This window comes from Pelodiscus sinensis, chromosome 13, assembly GCF_049634645.1.
Source record: "Pelodiscus sinensis isolate JC-2024 chromosome 13, ASM4963464v1, whole genome shotgun sequence".
Taxonomy (NCBI): Eukaryota; Metazoa; Chordata; order Testudines; family Trionychidae; genus Pelodiscus; species Pelodiscus sinensis.
The window spans coordinates 2,837,020-2,857,053 of record NC_134723.1 but is presented as its reverse complement, the minus strand read 5'-3'; the positions used below and the strand labels follow the sequence as shown (position 1 = coordinate 2,857,053).

Below are 20,034 nucleotides of genomic sequence, written 5' to 3'. Positions count from 1 at the left end.
GACTGACTGAATATGCCCTCCTCTACGTCCTTCCACGGGCATAACACGAGGGAGGGAAATGAGATGTCAGCTTAAGGACGGATGCTCATCTACTCACTAAAGCTTTCCTACACTATAGGCAATATGCTGGGTGTTTGTCATGCTGGTACTCGATAGCCACGATACAATTTTAGGGGAAAAAATAATTCGAGAGGCTCTTCTAGTTATTTGAAAAAAAAAACTAGACACCTTAGAGCAGGGGTGGAAAAAGGGCCATCGCGGGCTGGCTTCGATGCATTCTGGCTCTGCCCCTCCTGGGCTGCACCGGCCAAAAATTATTGCCCACCCCTGCTTTAGAGGAAACAGCCAAGCCATCACCGTGCTTTCTGGTCCCCAGGCAGACGGGCTGCGAGGTGCCAGTGTAAATTGATGCCTCTCTGCAAAGGCAGGCAGTAGAGACTAGATAGCGCCGCTCCGGGACAAAAAAAAAACCCCAAGCCCAGTCTGGTTTGCTTAGTGCTGCGAGTTCCATCGATGGCCATTAGCCAGGAGGGGCAGGGATGTAAAACCAACCTGGGATGTGCCCCGAGCACTGTTGCCCGAAGCTGGGAATGGGTGACGGGAGGGACCATGTGAGGATTCCCTGTTGTGTTCCCTTCCTCTGAGGCGCCTGGCATTGGCCGCTGTCGGCAGACAGGACACTGGGCTGGCTGGACCATTGGTCTCGCCCCGCCTGGCCGCTCTGTTGCTGACTAGTGAAGGAAGCTGACGTGCAGGAGAGCTGCACTTTGTCGAGTGGCTACGGAAGCTGCTTGGCTATGAAGCTACCTCAGACTTGAGATTCGCGCTTGACCCCAAAGATAAGATGCTCTGTAATTTGGAGACTTTCTACAGCCTCCCAAAGGGATCCTGGGGACCTTCCCCCTCTGTCCAATGAGACAGTTGAAGCAGCTGACCCACTACGACCCATCCATCGCTCTCCGGGTGTTTGCCAGAACTTCTGGCACACGCAGACATTTCTGAAGTTCCAGCAGCCCGGCTGCGATGGCTCGGACCTGCTCATCTGGGCTCCTAAGTAGCTGAGCCATCTTCATTGCTGGGGTCTGAGCCGACACATCCGTGCGTCCCATAAGCACAGGCATCTCCTCTGTGCCACAGCGTGTAGCATCAAATAGTCCTGCTCTGGCTTTGGACAGCAGGTAACCTGGCCCATTCGGTGGCTGCCTTCAGTAGGGACAGGAGAGCCTGAAAGGCCTCAAACTGGATTTTAAACCCCTTGATGGAATTCGAGGCTTTTGTCTCGGTCAGCGGTCGCCAAGCAGAGACTGAGACTCGTTGTTCTCAGCCCAGTTGCTAACAGGCAACAGTCTAGTCTTGCCAGGAAGCTGGTTGTGCCTCCTTCTTTTGGAGGCAGAGAGGGGTCACAAAGACTGAACGGTCCCCGAGCCAGGGACTGCTCGGAGCAGGGTGGGGGAAGCGGGCCCTGCTGCTCCCCGGGCTTGGCTTCGTTGTTGGTAGGTAGCTTTCACCGCCGGTGCTGTCGAGCCGGCTCCCAAATCCACAGTTCTTGGTGTTTAAGGAAGGAAAGAACGCGCCTTTGCTCTGGTCTTACAGGCACATGGGAAACAGAAGGAAGGGGAGCATTTGTCTTTCTTTAATTTATTTTGTAATCACTTGAATAAAGTACCAGCCCCATAGGATCCGGGAGATTGGTTCAAATAAATAAAGGTAACAGCTGTCCCCAGTCCTTGCTGGCTGGAGCAAGGAGCTGCAGCAATCCCTCGAGAATCAGAACGAAGCGCTGAGGAACCCTTTGCTGGAGCAGCAGCAGCATGGGGAGGCGCTGCTAGCGTATAGGATGGCTTACAGCTAAGGACTCCTGGCCTCCAGGGAGGACAGCTGGGGTGAGCCCTTTCCAGACGCTAGCCTCGCCCCACAGGGTCCAAGGGCCTTTTCTGCGCGACCCTCTTCTTGATGCGGGGCCAAGGGCCTTGCCTCTTGTTCAGCATTCCCCGCCCCGGAATTCCTTGCAGGGCGGACAGAAGCAGGCGACGCCCCGGGAGCAAGATGGGACTGGCTGGAAGAGATTAGCCCTGGCCCTGATTGGTCGGCGCGCTCGCCAATGAAAGACCTGGCTGCCGAAAGCATCTATGGTGTTCGAAAGCGTCTCCCGCCGGCCTCGTGGGGAGAGCTTGCTGCATCCTGGGGCTGGCGGCCCGCACCCCGCAGCAGGCGCCTGCGGGCGAGCCCGGGTGTTAGCTTAAAAAGTGCTGCCGGGAAGACCCGTGTCTTCGTCCTAGTAGTCGCTGGGCGGGGCCGTGTGCGCCGCAGTCTCCCGTGCGTGGTGCTTGGCGCACTCGCCCAGCTTGTGGCTGTGTTTCTCGCAGTGCTTGCTGCAGCCGCCTCGCTTGGCGGTGGTGGAAGCGGAGTGCGCGGGCGAGGTGGGGACCGGCGGCCTCTCGTGCCCGTTGCAGCGATGCACCAGGATGGGCTCCTTGGAGCTGGCCTTGCTCTTTAGGAGGCGCTGAAGCAGCTGCTTGTCCGACCGCTCCTTCCGGAAGTCATCCTCAAAGATCTTAAGCTGCAGGGAAGGCAAAGGGGAAACAAAAGTGAGCAGGGAGAGCTCTGGACAGCTCCGTGCCGCCGTGGCACTCGCTCTCGTGCGACTCGCACCAGGAACCGGTTTGGAACTCGGTGTCAGCGCAGCTCGCACTGATTCATGGAGGGAATTGCTCCCATCTTCTGTTTTCCAACCAGCTGTTCCCACCTGGCCAGGACTTTCCAAAGATCAAACTAACCTGGCCAGCTATTCAGCTACTTAGTAGCTGGCACGTAAGCCGGTGCTTTATCTGTACCAGCCCCCACCCCAGCTACACAAACAGGACTGGGCAACAAAAACAGTGGAGAAAATTCCCCATTGATAACTGCAAAGTAATGCTCAGTGAAAGCCATAGTCCAACCTCCAAGCGTCTAAATTAGCTCGGGAGATCTCGGAGTCCTGGGTGTTTTCAGAGAACTCTCCACAATGTGCAGCAGCAGCCAAAAAAAGCGAACCATGTAAGGGACCGATCGTAAGACAGAAAATACCATAATGCCGTTATTTAAATCCAGGCCTGGAATACTGGGGGCAGTTCTGGCCACCCCCTCTCAAAAAAGATGTATTAGACATGGAAAAGGCAGCGAAAATGTTTAAGCTTCCTTCTGAAGAGAGAGTCATACAATTGGGGCGTTTTGGATTGAAAGAGATGATGGGGGGATATGATAGAGGTCTGTCTATGGGGTGGAGACGGTGAATGAGGAAGTGTTATTGACTCTGTCAGATAACACGAGCTAAGGGGTGTCACTTGCAAACCAAAAGACAATATGGAAAACGGCATCTCCTGCTTAGGGGGGCCTGTCGGGGTTCTGAAAGGATTCCCCTGCGCACACAGCTCTGTTAACTGGAGGCAGAAAAACTTGCAAGGTATATTATGAAGTCTCCCCCATTTTCTCATGCGTCACGCGCTGGTCAGTGCCAGACACAGGAGACAGAATCAGCAGGGTCAAAGGTCTGACTAGGGCAAGCCCCATGTTATTGGGAAAGCCTCCTTGCTGGTTGTTGCTGTACCTTCCCTGCAGCTGAGCTGTGTTTCCAGGCTGGCCAGTGCATTCAGGGACTCACCTGCTCTCGCAGAAGTACCATCTGCTGCCTCATCTCCTCCTCCTTCTTCCGGAGCTTCTCGTTCTCCGCTTTGATCCGCTCCCGGTCTTTGTGTTCTGTCCTGTAATCCGCCTCATAAATTTCTGTCTGTGGAAGCAGGGAGGGATGCCCATCAGTAGGGGCTTGGAAGCTCTGTCAGGGCTGGGTAACCAGTCAGCAGGCTAGGGAGGGATAAGGCTATGGTCTTGTGCTGATTAGCAGGTGAGGGGCGCTGCCACCGTTTGGGGACTGGCCATGTAAATGCCTTCCCCTTGCTACTCCAGTAATAATACCTCATTCTTCTAAAGCCGTTGGCAAATCCTCCAGGATCATTGTCCCCTACCGAGGGGGAAAGTGAGGCGCAGAGACAGTGACGTGCCCAAGGTTACCCAACAAACCAGTGTCAGAGCCGGGACGAGGACCCAGGTCCTGTGCTCTAGCCAGTCCGAAACACTGCTTGCCTGCTAACGAGTGGGGCTGGAAGAGTGCTTCCAGACTGGGCGGAGAGGGGATTAAAATGATGCAGGGGGAGGGGGAGTTAGTGAAGGAGCAGAGCGAGCGTGATCAGACAGCAGTAGCCAAAAGGGCCAATACTCAGTCCCTCCTGCACAGCCCCTGGACGCTAGCCTGAGAATACTCCCTCTCCCGCCTGCCTGGGCAAGCCGTTCAGTGTAGTTCTTCTCTTCTCTGCCGTCCCCACCCGCTTCTGCCCTTCCTTGTGGACACGAACGTACCTGGCACTTCAAGGCCTCCAGCTGGTCCTTCAGGTCAGTCACCTCTTTCCCGGGATCCGGGCTGGTACCTGTCGGGGCCATGTGCTTGCACCTCCTGGCCTTGTGGCTCTCACTCCCTGGCGCTTTCCGACTGGCTTCTTCCGGCTTTTTGGGGGAGTTCTCCTTCAGGCCTTTCCTGGGAAGCAGGAAGCGGGCATCCCCAAACTCCCCCCAGGGCACAGATGCCAAGAACTCGGGGTCCTAAGGAAGGAAGGAAAGCCAGCTGTTTGCATCATGCAGCTTCTTAGAAAGGGGTCTGGGGGGGGTTCATTCTTTTCCCAGTCCCTGTTCCTTAGGATAAGACAAATCATTTCCCAGTTGTGTGCCTCAGTTTCCCCTCCCACCACTTGTCAGCTCAGAATGTAAACTCTTGTGTGGGTGGCCAGGGTTTAGTAGAACAGGGGCACAACCCCTCTTGGGGCCCATAGATATTCCTCTGCTACACATAACACGATAGGTGCCCTGGCTTTCGAGCAGCTGCAAAAAGCTTCAGCACAGCTGTAGCTGAAGTAATCCGGTGCTGTGTGGATGGGGTGAAGTGAAAGAGGCGTCGTCATCTAGCTTTGATTCCTACCCAGGTTTCAGTGCTGCTGTTTGAACACAGCTGGATGCCTGTCCGTGCGAGCCAAGCAAATGCTGGCGCACATCTGGGTGCAATTGTACTGGGCGTGGTGTTAGTTGTTCTGCAAAGCCAGGATCCATGGGGCCTGAGTCCTTCCGAAAGTCAGGGAAATTGTCGGTGCTGATTGGCTACTGAAGCAACGTCTGCGTCACATGATGAGGTGGGAACATGGTCAGTAACTCTCGCGCCTCCCCCCATCTACACCCGCATTCTCGGTGGGGGGTTCTGATCTCCACGTCCCTTAACCCTGCTCTGAGCACCCGGCTGGAGCCAGATGGGTTTGAGGTGGGAGCTGGCCTCTGCACTGCTGGGAATATCTACTTCTTTTGTTCTGATCTCTGCATCCAGACCCTGGGCAGTAACGCTGGCCGAGCCGCACGAGCTGGGGGGTGCTAACAGTGTCGCCCGGCACGTTGGAGCCACGGCGAGGTGTCAGTGCTGACCTAGTGCCTTCCCCCCCCCCAATCCCATGGCGCAGGCCATGCTCTGGAGGCCCCTGGGCCCAGCCAGGAGCTGGGACTCCCTGCCCTCAGAGTGAAGAGCATTTTCCATGCAGTACAACCCAATGGCTGCGTCTAGACTGGCAAGTTTTTCCGCAAAAGCAGCTGTCTACACTGGTCCCTTGAATTTCCGCAAGAACACTGCCGATCTCCTGTAAGAAATCAGGGCTTCTTGCGGAAATGCTGTGCTGCTCCCGTTCGGGCAAAAGTCCTTTTGCGTAAAAGGGCCAGTGTAGACAAATCTCAGCTGTTTTGCGCAAAAAAGCCCCGTTTGTGAAAATGGCGATTGGGCTTTTTTGCAGAAAAGCACGTCTAGATTGGCCACGGATGCTTTTCTGCAAAACGTGCTTTTGCGGAAAAGCGTCCTGCCAATCTAGACGCGCTTTTCTGCAAATGCTTTTAACTTTTCTGTTAAAAGCATTTGCGGAAAATCATGCCAGTCTAGACATAGCCAATGAGTTTTGGGTTCGTAACCCTGCTGCCTTGGGGCAGTCTCTGCTCTCCTATGCCTGGAGAGAGGGAGGAGGGGGGTTTGCCAGGCGCTTACCTCCAAGGTCCTCTTCTCCCGGCTGTGGTGCTGCCTGCCTTCCAGCTGCCTCACGTACTCCTGCAAATGCTGGTTCTTCTTGAGCTCCTGGATGAGGGTCTGCTCGTAGTACTCCCTCTTGTTCTGTAAGGGGACGGGCGCCGTCAGGACAGCAGCTGGGGGAGCCGCTGGGCCAGGGATGCTACTGCTGCAGGGCAGAGGGGGGTTCTGTTTGCTGCCCCTCCCTCACCCATGCGACGAGGGGAGGGGCAGGGTGCCGCAAGACCATGTCCTGTTACCTCCCGCACTGTGGGTTCAACTGGGGGGTGGGGCGTAGGGCACTGCAGAGCCGGGTTCGAGGCTTGGCTCCGGCAGTGGCCAGCTTGGGCAAGTTGCTCTGCAGCTTGGTGCCTCAGTTTCCCTACCCAGGAGATGACGCTCCTGCCCTCCTTTGTAAAGCGCTACCTAGAACGTGGCGCCAGTGAGCCCTGAGGGGGGCTTGCTGGGCTTTGCGCCGCCCCCCACACAGCTGCCCAGAGGTTGCCAGGACTCGGGGATTACCAGTGAGCACAGGAGGTTTGGCAGCGGGGCTGGAGGTGACGTATCTGTTCCGCCCGCCGCCCACCGCCCACCGCGGTGGCTCTGACTGCAGGGGAGAATCAGGCCTCCGCTCCTGGCGCTTTGTTTCTGCAGCCACCGCGTCTAGGCCACGCTCGGCTGAGGGGGAGCAGGGCAGAGCCCCCGAGGGCCGCCGGGGACCATTGCTACCCCACGGAAACCCTCACCTGCCCAGTGAGACGCGAGGCGAGGAGCTCGGGCGAGCTACCCTGAGCCCTGGTCTCCAGACGTGCTGCCGGAGCCCCTCAGGCCGGGCCACGCCCTCGGCCGGCTGCTGCAGACCCGGGGCGCCTTTGCTCACCTGTTCGTGCTCCAGCTTCATGGAGAGCCTCTCGGTCTGCTGCTTGAGGGAGAGCACCTCCTGCTGCAGCGCCAGGGTAGTGTTGTGGTAAATCTGGTCCCACTCCTGGTTTAGCTTCATGAGCTGCACGAGGGGGGCAGAAGAGCCGGGGGGAGTGACACCGGCCACACGAGGAGGGAGCGCTCTGCGCCAGGCCAGCCCCCAGCAGGCCACGGGCCCGGGCGCTAGCCCACGGGCCGGGTGAGAGCGCGTCTCCTGCCGTGGCCCAGCACTATGGCCGGGGCATGCGCTGGAGAACAGAGCTTGCGGGGTGGGGGAGAGGGGCAGCGCACCGGCCTGGAAGGGCTCTTGGGGCCTGAGGGGGGCCAGCTAGCTCACCTGCCCCACTCCCCTGCTGTCCAGTGGAGTGGAAGGGAGCTTCTGGGTCAGAGTCTGGTCCTACCCTGCGGGGCAGTGGTGACAGGGACAGGTGGGGTGGGGGTGGCCACCAGCCACAGAGGCAGCAGCTCAGGGCACAGAGCTTGCACGTGGTGACATATGGGCCGGGGAGCTTACTGGGAGCTCGCCTGGAGGTTGCAGAGTGACGTATGGGCCAGGGAGCTTGTGGGCAGTGGAGTACAGGGCAGGGAGCTTGCCTAGACCTTGTGTGCAGTGGTGTAGGTGCCAGGGAGCTTGCCTAGAGCTTGCGGGAGGTGGTGTATGGGCCAGAGAGCTTGCCTGGAGCTGGCGGGAGCTTGCAGACAGTGGAGTATGGGCCACGGAGCGTGCCGGGAGCTTGCGGGCGGTGGTGTAGGAGCCAGGGAGCTTGCCGGGAGCTTGCGGGCGGTAGTGTAGGGGCCAGGGAGCTTGCCGGGAGCTTGCGGGCGGTAGTGTAGGGGCCAGGGAGCTTGCCGGGAGCTTGCGGGCGGTAGTGTAGGGGCCAGGGAGCTTGCCGGGAGCTTGCGGGCGGTAGTGTAGGAGCCAGGGAGCTTGCCGGGAGTTTGCGGGCGGTAGTGTAGGGGCCAGGGAGCTTGCCGGGAGCTTGCGGGCGGTAGTGTAGGGGCCAGGGAGCTTGCCGGGAGTTTGCGGGCGGTAGTGTAGGGGCCAGGGAGCTTGCCGGGAGTTTGCGGGCGGTAGTGTAGGGGCCAGGGAGCTTGCCGGGAGTTTGCGGGCGGTAGTGTAGGGGCCAGGGAGCTTGCCGGGAGTTTGCGGGCGGTAGTGTAGGGGCCAGGGAGCTTGCCGGGAGCTTGCGGGCGGTAGTGTAGGAGCCAGGGAGCTTGCCGGGAGCTTGCGGGCGGTAGTGTAGGGGCCAGGGAGCTTGCCGGGAGCTTGCGGGCGGTAGTGTAGGAGCCAGGGAGCTTGCCGGGAGCTTGCGGGCGGTAGTGTAGGGGCCAGGGAGCTTGCCGGGAGCTTGCGGGCGGTAGTGTAGGGGCCAGGGAGCTTGCCGGGAGCTTGCGGGCGGTAGTGTAGGGGCCAGGGAGCTTGCCGGGAGCTTGCGGGCGGTAGTGTAGGGGCCAGGGAGCTTGCCGGGAGCTTGCGGGCGGTAGTGTAGGGGCCAGGGAGCTTGCCGGGAGCTTGCGGGCGGTAGTGTAGGGGCCAGGGAGCTTGCCGGGAGCTGGTATGGGCCGGGCGTTGAGGCGGGCGGTGCTCGCGCTTTGCTCACCTCCTTGTTGATGCGCCGGAGCTCCGTGTTCTTGTTGAGCAGCAGCAGCTTCTCCTCATCGGCCGAGGTCACCGTCATGCTCTCGGAGATGTAGGTGACGATCTCCCCCGAGTCATGCTGGCTGGAGAGGACGGGCTCGCTGAGCGCTCGCAGGGCGCCCTCCCTGCCCGGGCCACCCAGAGAGGAGCAAAGTCAATGAGGGGAACAGGAAGGTGTCTGGCTGCAGCATCAGGCATCCCCTGCATGTGGCCCCTGTGGGCCCTCACCCCAGGGTGCCCCTCTGCCCCTGGCACCCTTCCAAGTGTCCTCCCCATCCCGCCGACACTGCCCTTCCCCCACACTGGCTTCCCAGAAACCCAGTCGGGCTGGACCCGGGCCCCTTACCTGCGTGTCAACATACGGGGCTGTGACCCAGCCTAGCTGAGCCGCCTCCTCCCTGCCTCAGCTGGAGAGCAAGTTCTCTGCTGCCGGCTCGGCGCACAGTCCCGGACTGAGGCCGGCTCAGAGCACACAGGGCTCCGGTTGCTCTGGGGAAGTTCTTGGTAAGTGGCATTTGCATACAGCAGATTTGCATAAGCAGCTTCACTGCTCGGGGTTTTGAAGGGGAATTCAGCTCGCGGGACGTGTGTGTCAGATGGAGATGCCCTGAGCCAGGGTTGGTGCCTGCAGCCTCTTTCTGCAAGCTGCTGAGCCCCCCAGCAACCCGGGCGGGCCCCCAATCCGCTCACCCGGCCAGGCAGGCCCTAGCATGGTCCAGTGGACGACGTGCCACCAGAAATGGCCCCATGGAAGGTTTGCGAGTGGAATCTACACTGTGATCGTGGCTAGAGTGCCTCTGTTACGTGACCCATGCCTATTTGTCAGGCCACATGTGGCGGGGGGCACCGCCGGCCCCGGCCTTATTGCTCAGATCTCCAGCCAGCTGTTTAACTCGACAGGATTAAAACAAAGCCCAGGTCAGAAATCCCCCTCTCCCCCAGGCAAACAGACCCAGTTTGAGTTGTAGCCTTCCCAAAAAAAGAACCTGGGGGTGTCGTGTCTACCAAAGGGTTTGAACCTCGGTCACTGAGCCCAAATCCAGGCCCGATGCCTCCAGAATAGCTGACCCCCTGTGCTTCCCAAAGCAGAACTAAGAGCTGAGCTGCCTGCATTTTCCGTCTGGTGGGGGAAGTCACAAGGTCATGACTGAAAGCCAGATCCCTTGCCAGGGCCGGCCCGGTGGCACCCTGGCGCCCTTACCAGAGCTAAGCTAGCTGGGGCCCAAGAGCACCGGCCCGGCGGAAATCCCAGGGCGCTGAGCTCTTTTTTCCACCTTGTGTCATTTTAGCCCCCCTGAAGGACTGAAAACTGGAACTGCTGAGGCCAGCAGCTGCCTCTTGAGCCTCACGCTGCCCCAGGCAGTTCACTGGAAGGGGGAACTAGAGCAGAAGCACAAATATTAGCATAGATTTGCATTTTGCAAAAACACCGAGGAGGCTTGAATCTCAGTAAGGGGCCAGGGCTTGAGATCTCGGCTCTGAAGCCGGGGGGAGGAGGGGGGATGAGACAGGCATGGGAAGAATTTTACGGGCTGCTGCCTCTCGGCCTGCCCACCTCGGAAAGAATTGCCGGGCGCCAGTGGGAGCTGCAATCCCCAGCCGCTTGCCAGGCCTTGGCAATTTTCACCTGTTTTCCACCTCAGGCCTTGTGCTTTATTATGGAACCTTGCAACCTTCCTGTGTCCCCTGGACTAGCTGGCACGCAGCCCGTGCTGGGTGTTCCTGCAGAGACGTGGATGGCAGAAGGCCTTACGTTGCCGCAGCGCGCGCTCGGCACGGCATCCCCGGCGGCAGGAGCGATGGACTCTCACGCAGACGAAACGCGCCTCCTGCGCTGGGTCGTGCCAGTCTGCCCGCTGGGTCCCCAAGGGAGCACAGCGCTCCCATGAGAGCACAGCCCTTGGGGTGCTGCCAAGCTCAGGCGCCTCCCAGGGAGATCCCCAGCTCCTGCCTCTCTCCGGTACGGCTCGTGCCTGGCCGAGCAAAGCCCCGGAGCGGTAGGGCCGCCTGCGGTGCCCATGCTCTGCTCTAGGCGAGCTCCTTTGCCTTCCCCACCAGGCTGCTTGGCTGGTCAGGCCAGGCTCCGTGTTGTGTGCCACACCCATGCACGGGAAGGCCGGCTCCACTCCGGGATCTTTCCCAGCAGGGCTATGTTGGATCTCTAGGTCAAGGGCTCAGTCGGGGCTTGCTCCTGGAGTGGGTTGAACTTGCTGCCGGATCTCTCGGGCGTGTTCCTTTCCCGCGAGGAGGCGCGAGCAGCATTTGTCTCTCACGCAATTGGTGGCTCCTAGAAATGAGCTGGGCCTACAGCTGCTTTGCAGGATGCTCCTCAACCAGAAACCAGCTCGTCCCTAGAGCCTGGCTCAGACCAGGGGCTGGTTAGAGTCGTGCGCTTGTGGGTAGTCCCGGAGCAGGTTCCCCACCCCGTGACCCAAATCAGCATGCCCCCTGCAAGCAGGCGCTCGGACACCCCACGGACTCCCTCGCACGCCCCCGGCCTGCAGCCCCCCTAAAAGTCCAGGGGGGCTGCAGTGGGGAGGGGGGAACAAGAATCTGAGGCAGCACCGTTTCCGCCCGGCCAGTCCCACGGCGGCAGGAAGTGGTGATGCTGCTACAGGATGCACGGGCCCCGGCGACAGGAAACTCTGACACGAGACAGGGCTCGAAAAACCCACCCTGCTTCTAGCTACTTGAGCAACAGTGGGGTTCCCCGTGCGGGGCGGAGAGCCCCCCTCTCAGCACATTTCCAGTAACGCGCGCTGGCTGCCGACGCGCCGAGCCGGAAAAGTCCCAGGCGTGGAAAGGTGCCTGTGTCAGGGCCAGGCTGTTCGCTACCTGGCGCGCCGACGCTGCTTCCGACGCTCGCCTAGCGCTGGAGGGCGGGATTGTGATCCCCATGGGGCTGCCTGGTCACACCCAGGATGGGCAGAGGCAAGGACAGGACTTGAACCCACCACCCTGCACTCCCCAAGGGAATGGTGCACAGCAAGCGTCCCCCACGCTGCCCGGCCTGGGCGCCGTCCCCCGGTGTGAAAGGCTAGTGCTGGGAAGAAAAAGCAGTCCCTTTGCCGCACGTGGCCTGGGACTGCAAACAGGACTGGCCCTGGCCTCGGGCAGGATCAGCGCTTGGGGGCACCACGTCTGGTGACGATCGGCGCTCATCCCGCAGGGGATCTCAACGCGCTCTACAGAGAGGAGGCTCGATGTCTGGATCCTGCAGGGCCCGACTCAGGCAGGGATGGGGGGCAGAGAAGCCGTGATACCCGGGCCCTGCCTGCAATAGTACAGACAGTCCTTTCTCAGGCAGGCCAGGAGGAGAGCGCAGGGGGGTCGTTCCAGCGGCCGCGGGCCGACGCACGGAGCCGTGGTTCGGTACATTCTGGAGCAGGGGGGCTCTGTCTGTTTTCTCCCCCCGCAGCAGCGGGTCCATTCTCATCGCTCATGGCTGGCTAGAGGATAGCAGCCTACTACTGCTGCTAACCAGTGATGGGATCCCTTTCGCACAGGTGGCAGAAGCTCGTGCTCTTGGCAATGACGATCTCTGAAGATGATCCGGGGTGGTGGGGTTCTGCTCTGCTCCCTACATCTGCACCAGCAGACACACAATTTTCTACACTCTGGGTCCCAGTGGCGCCCCCACAGTCTAGCTCCTGAGGCCTCAGTGCACCTCATGGTAAGGCCGGCCCTGATTAGACACACCCGGCTTCAACCCAGGCCTCTATGGATCTTGAATGGCACTCGCATCGGGTTACCCCGCCCACACTACGCCGCCCGCCTGTGAGGAACCCCATTAGGCCACAACTGTGTTTACACTGGGCTTCAGCTCAGCCTTGTAATTTGGCGCAACGTCCAACAGCCCCACTGCTTGGGGAGCGTGCGGGGGGTGCAGCATTGCTTTGGGTCAGGCCGGTGTCTCAGCATGGGCACCCAAGATCACTGGTCAGGTTTCTTTTGAACAGGCCCAGTCCTGCTCACCCTGACTTTGGGGAGGAACCTTCTCTCACACAAACAGGCCGGCTAGGGATCATAGGATGACTCCCTGCTCTGTTCATTCCCTCTGGGGCACCTGGAATTGGCCGCTATTGGCAGACAAGACACCAGGCTGGATAGATCTATGGCCTGACTCAGTGTGTCCGTTCTTATGTTCACTAAAATGACAGCAACTCATGAATGTGAGAGATCTGTGTAAGTGAAAGAGGATACTAATCAGAATGAAAAGACTTTGAAAAAACTGGGACTTTTCAGCTGGGAAAAAGGAGACTAAGGGGGGATAGGACAGAGGTCTATAAAATCAAAACAGGAATGGAAAAAGTGAATAAGGAAAAGTTATTTACTTGTTCCCAAGAAGTAGGGATTCCCAAGAACTAGGGACCACCAAATGAAATGACTAGGCAGAAGGTTTAAAATGAACAAAGGGAAGTTTTTCTTCATGCAGTGCAGTCAACCTGTGGAACTCCTTGCCAGAGGATGTTGTGAAGACCAGGTCCTTAACAAGGTTCAAAAAAGAACTAGATACATTCACGGAGGTTAGGTCCATCAATACTTATAGTCAGGGTGGGTAGGAATGGTGTCCCTGGCCTCTGTTTGTCAGTGGCTGGGAATGGGTGTCAGGAGAGAGATCAAGGATGATTCCCTGTTCTGTTCACTCCCTCTGGGGCACCTGGCGCTGGCCCTTGACAGCAGACAGGACGCTGGGCTGGATGGACCTTTGTCTGATCCAGTCTGGCCGTTTTTATGTTCTTATGCCGTGACTTTAGCATCTCCATCTTGTGATCTGCTAGGATGAGAGTCACCTTGGGGCTCTGACGATGGGCAGTACAGATGAGTCAGTGTTGAACCATGTGTTTACTACCCAGGATGCCAGGCACAGGTAAGCCCTTCAAGTAGCAGCCCTGGAACCTGCGATGGGAAAGTACCAAGTACCTGCTGGCTGCGGGTAAGGTTTCACCTGGGCAGATGAGTCTCTGTTGTTGTTCATGAGCAAATCGCCCTAGAGGCCAGAGTTAGGAAATCCCCAGCTCACCCCGCCAGGCGCCAGAGCGTTAATTGCCATGATGTCATGGCGTCGATTTGTAATTCGGTGCGTTTCCGGAGGCGCGCTGCCCTGTGCGGACACGGCACGTACAGCGGCGCTGACTCGTGGAGCATCCTCGGGGGGTAGCTGAGAGCTACTTGCCCAGGCACCGGGGGGCTCGGACCCAGGGGAGGGCTTTTGATTGCCCATGGAGTGTGGATTGGGCTGGAGGGTGAGTCAGTGGCTCCCAGGTCCACGGGGTGCAGCAAAAAGCTGGGAGGGAAGACACATGGATGTGGGCGCAGCAGATCCGGGAGGGCGTGTCCCAGGAGCCCTGTGCTTGTGCACAGCCTGAGGAAAGGCCTAGATGTGGGGTGGTTTTGGGGGGGAGGGGCTATCTTGTCACTCTTAGCACAGACCCCCCCACGCTCCCACCATGCACATGCCTTATAAATAGGGGTGAAAGTCATTTACATTTCTCGTGGGTATTGTTGTACTGCCCATGGGGGGCTCACTTGGGGAGGTGCAATATGACAGCACCTGTAAGAACTGTAAGTGCAGCGGGGGGTCGGGGAGGGGGCCAAGAGTGCCCGCTAGGGAGGGTGGGGGCCTTCAGCTCCCCCCCATTCCTACTGACACTGCGTGTTGCTTGCTTTCCCCCTTCGTCACTGTCAGAGAGCAAGAGGGAAGTGAGTGTGGGCCCCAGCCGGGAAGGGGAGGGAAGCAGGAACGTCCCTGGCAGCGAGGGAAGGGAAAGTGCAAGCAACAAGCAGTGTTGGTAGGAATGGGGGGGTTCAGCCCCCCTGCCTCTCCAAAGGGAGCCGGGGGGGGGTGTTTGAGGCTGGAGCAGCCCCCGGACTGCTGTGGGGTGCACCCCCAGCCAGCCCCTTAGCGGGCAGCCGGCAGGAGAACCCCACTGAGGGCACGCCCTGCCTGCTCCTGCAGCTGAGTGCCCCAGCCAGCTCTTAGGGCTTCTTCCCAGCTAAGCGGTCCCAGCAGAGAGGGCAAAGCTCAACCGGGCTGTGGAGTCCTAATCCCCCGTCATTCCACGGTGGCTTTTCAGAGGAGTGGGCTGTTGGCCCCGGGGCAAGAGCCTAGCACTTCTGGATGCACAGACGCGAGCCTCTGCTGGGCCACAAGGGCTGTAGGAGGGGCTCCCCCGCTCTGTGGCCCAGTCACCACCAGGGGGCGACACCGCCCCACGTGTGGGTGTGGCTTACACCAATGTGGGCGTGGCTTACACCAACATGTGTGTGAACGTGCGCACATGTAGCCAGGCGAAGGAGCAGGGTACTGCGATTGTGCGGCTCTTCCCAGCACTGCAGTCGCCGTTCGGCCAGGCGGGGCCGTGTCGTGTTGTGCGTTTGCCCCGCACCCAGGACAAAGCGCAGCTGCACAAGCAGTAACAATAAAGACAAGCAGGGCTGCCAAAGGCTGCACCGCTGGCACCTGCATTAGGCAGCCCTCTCATCGCATCTCCCCCCCCCCCCCCCCCGGACAGGGGAGGTTGCAGGAAAAGCCTGGGGGGCATTTTTCTGCACTTGCATCTTTTGCTCACTCTAGGCTGCTGCAGCATCTGGTGAGCAGTCAGCCCATCCCCCCTCCTTCCCTGTGCCCCCCCCCCCCCCCACTCAGACCTCTCTAGCCCCCACGGCCCCTGGAGTGACCCACCCACATCCTGCAGCTCGGGACAGGGCGTGTTCACCAGAACGGCTTAAGCCGTTCAAATTCTTTCCAACCGTGCGAATGATCTTGTGAAACCATTCGCACAAAATGGCACCAGCGGCGCAGAACAAATCTTGGCAGGCAGGCTGGCTGGCGTCTGGGCCCCGGGGGGCCGGTTGGCGTCCCCACCCTGGCCTAACACAAGAGCCAACCCTCCTCCCCAACCCAAGGTGCTTTCCAATTCCCGGGGCTTCCGAGAAACTGTCTGGGGGGAGGAGCCAGCGGCTTCACTGCCCTCCTAGACGAGACATCCCGGGGATGGTGGGACCAATGGGGACGCTCCCATTGACGTCAGTGGAGCAAGGGGTCCACCCAGACTTTTTTTTTCTTTCCCCCCTGAGTTCTGCCTCTTCTGAATTTCTCCTTAATGTCTCCCTCTGCTGATCCCGCCAAATCGTGCCCAGCGGGCACCGCGTACACGACAGCTCACCCCGTGATTCCTGAGACTCCCTGCCTCTCATGGAGCCTTATTCTCCCCCCTTGTCCCACCGGGTCTGCTCGTTCACCTGCCCCCTTCATCTAAATCCCAGGCTGGGCCCTGCCAGGCCCAGGGGCTGCCTCTGTGTTGTTTGTTTGCGCAGTGCAAGGGGGGGTTGTATTCGGCTGAGGCCAAAGCGTCCCAGGAAAGCCCAGCGCCCCACCGGGATAGGTGCCCTGCATCCACTCATGCATTCAGGGTGTGGTTGGTTCTCTCGCGCATCCCTCCCCGAGGGGAGAGCAGGGGGAGCTGGGCAGGGGTTTGGTTTGGGGGTTTATTTTTTCAGTGCTGCGCTGACTGTGTGTCAGAGGGCAGGCAGGAGCAGTCTGCCTGACACCTGGAGTGGAAGCTCCCTTGTCATCAGAACAGCCAGACTGGGTCAGACCAAAGGTCCATCCAGCCCAGTGTCCCTTCTGCCAACGGTGACCAAAGCTAGGTGCCCCAGAGGGAGGGATCACAACAGGGAATCCTCATGTGATCCCTCCCCTGTCATCCATTTCCAGACCAACAGAGGCCAGGGACACCCTCCCTACCCATCCTGGCGAATAGCCATTGATGGACCTAATCGCCATGAATCTATATAGCTCTTTTTTGAAGTCCTGGTCTTCACAACATCCTCTGGCAAGGAGTTCCACAGGTTGACTATGTGCTGCATGAAGAAAAACTTCCTTTTGTTTGTTTTAAACCTGCCGCCTATTCATTTCATTAGGTGATCCCTAATTCGTATATTGTGGGAACAAGTAAATAACTTTTCCTGATTCACTTTCTCCACACCAATTACGATTTTATAGACCTCTATCATATCCCCCCTTAGTCTCCTCTTTTGTAAGCTGAAAAGTCCCAGTCTTTTTAATCTCTCTTCATATGGGATCCGTTTCAAACCGCTCTTTTTTTTCCCCTTCTCTGAACCTTTTCTAGTACCAATACATCTTTTGTGAGAAGAGCAACCACATCTGTACGCAGTATTCAAGATGTGGGCGTCCCATGGTTTTACAGATCCCTTTTTTAATGATTTCTAACATTGTTTGCTTTTTTGACTGCCGCTGCACACAGAGGGGATGTTTTCCGAGAACTCTCCACAATAACTTTGAGATCTCTCTCTCGAGTAGTTGTGGCCAAATTAGTCCCCATAAGATTGTACATACAGTCACGGCCCTTAGCCCCTGGACAGTTCACTCTGCAGTCTCGGCCCAGCCTCAGAAAAATCAGTCTGCTGCATAGATAGGCTGGTCCCTGCCCACTGGGCCCTGATCCCTAGGAGCTAATGCAATCGAAATCCTCATCAGCGGTGGTGGCGTGGTGCTATCTCGTGCGTACGTTAAAGAAAACAGGGCAGTGTATGACTACGGGGCCTGCTCGTCTTCTAAACAACGCTCCCAAGTCCTGGAGGCAACCACGCTCGCCTGTCATTGGCTCTGTCTAGTTTATGCAAATCACCAGCTTATTGATATGCAGCATGTACAAACTCCCTCTGCCCGGAGGCATTTCGCTGCTCCCTTTGGTTTGGGCCGCAGGGTAGTCGCACACATGATGCCAGGCTGCTATTTGCTTTCTTTAAATACCTGGAGGAAAGCATGCGGGTGGGGGAGACAAGTCAAATGGCAGGGGCCAATCCCTAGCTGCTGTCAATAGACACCACTCCACTGGAGTGATGGAAAAGACACCGCTCCCTGCCAGCGAGGCCCTGGCTCTCCCAGCCTATCCAGTGCAGTGGTTCTCACTCCACGGACCACCTGGCCAACCAAAACATTTTTGTGGACTTTGGACACTGTTCCTATGGACCACCGAAAAAGTCACCATGGCCCACCAGTTGAGAACTGCAGATCTAGTGGCAGGGCGGCACCTACTGCAAAGTGAAATCAAGCGTCAATCTCGGCGCAGGACGGACGCCCCAGCTTAGTTGCAAAGCATTGCACGGCTGCTTGCGGTAGGGTCTGAGTCAGACAGCTCCTAAATGAGGATCAGGCCAAGCAGCCAGCAACTCGTGGTGTGACTCACCGAGATCTCCAGGCCTGGGAAGCCACCCAGTAGTCTGAGCACTTGAAAAGTCTGGCCCTCAAATGCTCTGACCCAGATTCCCAGAGGTACGTCGGTGCCTCATTCCAGTCCCTGGACGCCTCCATTCTTTTGGGGATCTGGGCCATTTCTGCTCAGAGTGACGCTGTTTGTGAAAAATAATTTGCTTCCCCGGAATGCTGTCCCACCCTCCCGCAAGCCAGGAAGCTACACTAGGTAGAAGAGGGTTAGGTGGGTGGTTCGGAGCAGGAAAACGACGGTACAGAAAAGTCACCCTCTCGTCCCACAGCGCTGCCCCTCCTGGGTACCAACAGTCAGATCTGCTGCCAGTGAAACATACCTAACTCGATGCAATTTCCTGCAATGACAGTGTTTTACTCCTGCCACCTCAGCCAAGCCACAGCTCTGGGAAGCGGAGCCAGGTTCCAGTCTAGCTGGTCTGTGGCTATTGTTATTACCAACCAAGTGTCGCTCCGAGAAGCCTTATGATGAGGCTGATTCCTGGGTTTTGTGAGTGTGTCAGACAGAAAGTCAGGTCTCACTCACATCGCTCGCAGACCAAGCCCAGTGAGACAAATGGGGAAGTAGCCAGAGCCGCTGGCCAGTCCCTTCCAAGGACTCGAGCCGCCCTTTACACTGGTTACTGGGAATAGGGATCTAGCACAGCCTTCCAGATCACAAGTCTGGTTGTTCCTTCTTCTCAGGGCCAGGCCGGGCAGTGTGGGCTTCTACTCGTGTTCTTGGGGGGATGGATGTGGGCATTAGGGGGGGCAGAGACGATCGCAGCCACCCCATGTTGGATTCTGGCTCCCGCAGACCGGAACGCCCCGTCCACACCTGTCTCACAGCAGCACTGATGTCACACTCTGGCCACAACTTGGTACCAGCCCGTGCCCACTGGCAACACCCCTGCGGGTGTCAGTGTGTGGGACCTGGCCGCACAGCTCTCCGGGGCTCAGCGGCACCCAGGGCCACCAGCCCTTCTCTCCAACGTCCTGCTGCTCCCAAGCAGTCATGTAGCCCCTTTGAAAAGCCCCCTGCAGGGCCCCCCCACCACCAAAGAACAGGGCAGGAGGTGGGGGGGGGTGTAAGGGCACCCCTGGCGGGGGGGTGGTCACAGCAGGTGGCTTCTGTCCCAGCTAAAGCTCCGAGGGGACCCCCTCCCCATAGCCCGCCGCTTTACCCACCTGCTGAAATCCAGCGCGTCCTGGGGGCTGCCCAGCCCGGCGCCCTGCTCCAGACACAGATCCAGCGTGGGGGCCCGTCTGTCCAGCTCGGCCGGGAGCCCGGCGTTACCCTGCGGCGGCAGGGCGAGGAGGGGGCCGGTCTCCATGCTCGGGGCTGTGGCTGCCGGTCCCAAGCCGCCCCTGGCGCCCCGCGGCTCGCTGTCCCCGGCGGCTCGCTCTGCGGCTCGCAAGCAGGAAGCGTCTCTGCGCGCTGGGCTCCGGCCTGGGGGTGTCTCCCGACGCCGGCGAGTCATCGCCAGCTGCGGGGCGAGCAGGGAAAGTTACTCCCGCCCGCCGAATTTCTCAATGGGGGGGTGTTGTTCCATTGAGCCCACGCGCACCCGGGGGCTGCCCACGCGCGCCAAGGGCACAGGGGGGTTGCCCACGCGCGCAGTGTCGCAAGAGTGGGAAGTTTGCAAAGAAACCCCAAGACCCCGAGCTGCGCGCACCCACCTCTGGCCTTTCCAGGGTCCCCAGGGTCAACCGGGGGGGGGGGGACCCCGGTTACTTTTTCCAGGCTCAGGCACGTCCCTCCTCGGCTGTATTTGCAGCCTGAATGTTTTCATTGAGAATTTCCAGGCACAACACTTCACACAGGATGCAGACACTATGCAGCCGCGCGCACACAGGGCAGGGGGACATGGAGACACACAAGTCACGCGCCTTCATACAGCAGACCCCCCCCCCCCCGCACAGTGACACAATTCACACACACACGCGGTAGGTAGTACCTTCCACAGCCAGAGGATGCACACCACAAATACACACAGACACAATGCATGCAGTGGTACGATGCCACAACATGCCCCCACACAGTTGATTACACACATTATAGGTGCACACAGCAGGCCCTACACAATTTATAACATACTCATGAGTCATCCTCATTTTACAAGG

The 20,034-nt window shown here is 58.9% G+C and overlaps 1 protein-coding gene across 3 annotated transcripts; it reads right to left on the bottom strand.

Moving 5' to 3' along the window:
* Positions 1 to 211: 211 nt before the first annotated feature.
* On the bottom strand, positions 212 to 19,800 carry LOC102448795 (uncharacterized). 3 transcript variants are annotated; one of them, XM_075896669.1, is made up of 8 exons: positions 19,591 to 19,800; positions 19,099 to 19,397; positions 8,641 to 8,803; positions 6,999 to 7,121; positions 6,101 to 6,223; positions 4,393 to 4,632; positions 3,641 to 3,766; positions 212 to 2,560 (listed from the first exon to the last, which is right to left on the bottom strand). In XM_075896669.1, exons 2-8 carry the CDS (start codon positions 19,389 to 19,391, stop codon positions 2,276 to 2,278), a joined length of 1,353 nt encoding a protein of 450 aa, XP_075752784.1. In that variant the 5' UTR covers positions 19,392 to 19,397; positions 19,591 to 19,800; the 3' UTR covers positions 212 to 2,275. The 3 variants fall into 3 exon arrangements, with proteins under 3 accessions (XP_075752784.1, XP_075752785.1, XP_006118162.2); XM_075896670.1 differs by having other exon boundaries at positions 19,099 to 19,800; XM_006118100.4 differs by lacking the exons at positions 19,099 to 19,397; positions 19,591 to 19,800 and adding an exon at positions 9,025 to 15,189.
* Positions 19,801 to 20,034: the final 234 nt, after the last annotated feature.

Bases quoted from the DNA above. Each gene is read 5' to 3' on its own strand.
- LOC102448795 (XM_075896670.1), bottom strand. From the start codon at position 19,391: ATGACTCGCCGGCGTCGGGAGACACCCCCAGGCCGGAGCCCAGCGCGC. The intron at 7,122-8,640 runs GTGAGCAAAGCG...CCCCTCGTGCAG, and splicing joins TCCGGCGCATCAACAAGGAG to CTCATGAAGCTAAACCAGGA. The intron at 4,633-6,100 runs GTAAGCGCCTGG...TTCCTTCCTTAG, and splicing joins GGGAGAAGAGGACCTTGGAG to GACCCCGAGTTCTTGGCATC.